This window comes from Poecilia formosa, unplaced genomic scaffold, assembly GCF_000485575.1.
Source record: "Poecilia formosa unplaced genomic scaffold, Poecilia_formosa-5.1.2 Scaffold18, whole genome shotgun sequence".
NCBI classification, from domain to species: domain Eukaryota; kingdom Metazoa; phylum Chordata; class Actinopteri; order Cyprinodontiformes; family Poeciliidae; genus Poecilia; species Poecilia formosa.
The window spans coordinates 1,311,261-1,315,236 of NW_006799957.1; the positions used below are offsets into that span (position 1 = coordinate 1,311,261).

A 3,976-nucleotide genomic window follows, 5' to 3' on the forward strand; every position below is an offset into this window, starting at 1 on the left:
ATATATAGTATTTACCTCAAGAACATGTTCTCGAGCTCGTTCGTCATATCTGGTACTGTACTTTTCTTGATCATCCATTTCACCCTTGTTGCGAGCCCATGTAACAGTTGGTGGTGGCTCGCCACTAACCATAGCTTTAAAAAAGGCTTTTTTACCTGAAGAAATTTAAAACAATGACAGATGGGACAGTGCAAAATTAGCATTTGACTATTTTATTTTTATTTTTTGTATATTGTGCTGTATTTTACTTTACCCTCTTGAACAGTTGTAGTCATTGGTTTCCTGGCAAAATCTGGTGTAGATTTTCCTGCAGGAAGTCGCTCTACAAACTGAGTGATCGTAACCCCAGGGACTCGGGACCTTTTCTTGATTGGCACTGTTGGGATTTAAAGAAAATATATTTAATATGGAATAATCATGGTTGTATATTTGAATATTATACAACCAAGTGAAATAATATGCTGGTAAAACAACTGAAAGCAGCATGCAGATATTTCCAAAACATCCCAGAGTGAGGTAAACAATTTACTTTATTTTATTACAATATGTGAATTAGAAGGTTGAACATAAGATTAACTTAAAATTTCTAATGTTAACCCTAAATGGAAACCTCATTTTCATCTATTTAAGCAGCAACATTTATCTCTATATAATCTGGCGTAAACTCCACATTTATTGAGAACATTTGTTTCTAATTTATTACCCCTAAAATGCTTTCACCTTTTGTCATATATCCTCAAACTTTAACAAAGTTTAATATTTTAAGTAATGGATCTAAACAAGTTGCACATCATTTTAAAATATTAGGAAAACTGTTGTTGAAGTTGTTTTTAAAGAAAAGGGATACTTCCACAACCATCATATGACCAGTGCACCTTCCTCTACATACCAATTAATGCTCTCTCTGCATGACTGTAATTTTAGGTGGATGACTATGTGTAGTTAAGTTTACAATTGTCCATCCATCCATCCATCCATCCATCCATCCATCCATCCATCCATCCATTCATTCATTTTCTGTACTTCCTTATCCCTAGCGGGGTCAGGAGGGTTGCTGGTGCCTATGTCCAGCGAACATTTTGAGCGAGAGGCGGGGTACACCCTGGACAGGTCGCCAGTCTGTCGCAGAAGTTTTCAATTGTGCAAAAGCGAATTCGTATCTAGGCTATACATTTTATAAATAATTTTACAAATTTCATTCACAATTTTTCCCTGGCCCAGTTAAGTAAGTATTGTGTGCTTTTCTATCAAATGGAAGTCCAATAAAACACACTGACATTTGCTGTTGTCACTAAATAAAATGTAAAGATATTCAACAGACACCAATACTTGTTCATATGTGCTGGCTGGAGTTTAACATCAGAATAACACCAGGGGTCACTGTTGACTTTCCTTTATGCCAATACCTATACTTGTCTACATAATGACAAATCATGTTCATTTATTTTATGTATTAAGATACCATTTTATTTGTTAGTTCTTAAAATTATTTTTTTACCTCTAAATCAGCCGAAAATTTACAAATGTATACATTTTTGCCCAAATAAAGTATATTTTCTTAATTTAAATGTGTGCAATGATTTAGTAGACAACATAAGATTTAACCAAAAGCTACTGCAAACACAAACTCCAGCAGACCATCTGTTTCAGTGCATCACCTCTGAACTGCTCCTGTTACCCTCTAGCTAATACATTAAGTGTATCTTTACTGCTGCTTTACATGAATAGATCAATGATCTACTTACCATATAGCACTGCTGTGTGAAGTGTCAAACTTGCCAACAAACTTCTGCTGACTATGACTTATTTGACTCTAAAAGTTTTCACACTTTTGTTTAAAAATCATACGAACTTGCTAGGAGCTAGTTTAGAAAAAAACATATTGTGAACATGATTTTATGGGAAATCAGTCAAATTAGTATAAGCAAATGATTATGTTTTATAAATATACAGTCAAGTCCAGCTTATTTATTATTGCACTTTGTCCTCTATGAGTCATTTTTAGACTATGCATTTGGCATAATTATTTCCCCAGCTGGCGTACTGCAGCTTTAGGACATGCATTGAATATTCATCAAATTGTGCGTCATCTCTCCAGGGGGGATGGTTTATGTTATATCATCTGAATGCAGGGAGGATTCTTGTAACCTTGTTCCTTAAGCATTGATTCTCTCAAAATCCACGTCTGTTCTGATAGCAGTCTTTCGTTTTCTTCTGCATACCAATTGCTCCCAGAAGAACTGTTGGATTTAGGCGGTAGCAAACTTGAGGATATCTTCCGTAAGAAAATGTGTTGGCTGTTCTTGCAGATATTCCTTTCCTAAACCATTCCGAGCCATCACTTTTTGCCTTGAGAATTACTGTGAGTTGCTTTAAGACACTTTGAAGTAGTCTTTCTTGAAAAGACAAAATGTACATTTCATTTCCTACATAAAATGTATCCCGTCGCATCTTTATCTTTTATTTTTACTACATAAAGCATTAATTTCTGGTTATATTCCTGTTTTTCTGGAAAAAAATTACTAATTTTGTAATTTTTGCTAGTAGCTGTTAAGGAATGATAAGTCTGTACTCTTTATATAGTCTTGTTTTAGACATCTTAAGTTCAGATGTGTAAAACAATACAATATATAATTTAGGTTCAGCTTTCTAGAATTATATTAGAATTGATGGATTAGCTTCTGTTGCATACTTGTTTACAATGTTGTGAATGATAAAGTTGTTTCAACAGTGTTTGTTTTAAGCTTAATTGCTTTAATTCCTGAAGTGTGAGCATACTGTTTATCATGTACATAAAAATTGTGTGTAATTTCAGATAATATTCTAAGCATATTTGCCCGTTTAATTTTGTGGCAGTAACATCTGCCAAAATAGGAGGGAAGGCCATGTATATCATTAGCTCTTTCCACACAACAGTTCCTTCATATCAGCTAATAAAAACATGTCCTTGTGAAGCAGCTGATGTTCCACTTTCATATTTACACACAGTCAGTGATGCAGCTCATTGCGCTCATAAAATTACATGTGGGATAAGGCAGAAAATAACAATATTGTGTCGAGAGGAGAATTACTTTCACTGCTCACCTATTCTGCTCATGCATGCCAGTTCAGATTTGTGACTTCCTCCATGGTTAGGGCAGGGCACAGGTGTAATTCTTCAGAGCGAAGTAGTGGGGCTGGTGTGTTGCATTTATGAGCATTTGTTCTTATGTCTATAATTTAGTGATATTTAGCACACAGTTATCTAATAAATATGCTGAATAAATTCTCATACTTTTTTGTACACAAAATTCATATAAACCAGTGAATCTCCACAATTTTGAAATCCTTTGATTGTCTCATAATTGTTCCAGATGTTTTGCTAACAATAATCCACACACACACACACACACACACACTGATACCTATAAGAACAATTTATCAAAGCACTTTAACTTATTAGGACTGGATGAAGCAGCTGGAGTACCAAAAAGGGACCCACACATGCATTTGGGAAAACATGGAAATTCCATGTAGAAACACCTTATTAGAACCCCAAGGCCTTTTTGCTGCAAGGCACCAATGCTAATTGCTCCAACAAATAGTCCGTCCAGAAAACAAAACACACATACAACAGCTACAAAGACAAGTAATTAAACTTACCTGAGCATTTTGGTTGCTCTTGGGGAATTTTAGAACTCATCGTAGCTTTTGTTTGTGGGTTGTGACTCAATTCTGGACGTCTTTTGGCTAACGTAGAAAAAAAAAAGATTATAAAAACTGAACTTCAGTTGTGACATGATATTATGTTTATTGTGGTCCGTATTTATTCATATGGCTTTTTCTTTACATTATTTGTTTCCTTTTCTTAATTTATTATCTATTGCATATATTGAGTCATTTTCTTCTGAATTGGTTTATACAGGTGCTGGTCATAAAATTAGAATATTGTGAGAAAGTTCATTATTTTCCATAATGTCATGATAAAAATTAAATT

At 34.3% G+C, this 3,976-nt stretch overlaps 1 protein-coding gene across 1 annotated transcript in view; it reads right to left on the bottom strand.

The window, feature by feature from the left end:
- LOC103134614 (immunoglobulin-like and fibronectin type III domain-containing protein 1) overlaps positions 1 to 3,976 on the bottom strand; it is an 18,189-nt gene that overhangs the window by 11,492 nt on the left and 2,721 nt on the right. The window contains exons 2-4 of the mRNA XM_007546934.2: positions 3,643 to 3,729; positions 254 to 376; positions 16 to 155 (exon numbers count right to left, since the gene is read on the bottom strand). Coding sequence (XP_007546996.1) covers positions 16 to 155; positions 254 to 376; positions 3,643 to 3,682 — 303 coding nt within the window. The 5' untranslated portion in view covers positions 3,683 to 3,729. The remainder of the gene's footprint in view (positions 1 to 15; positions 156 to 253; positions 377 to 3,642; positions 3,730 to 3,976) is intronic.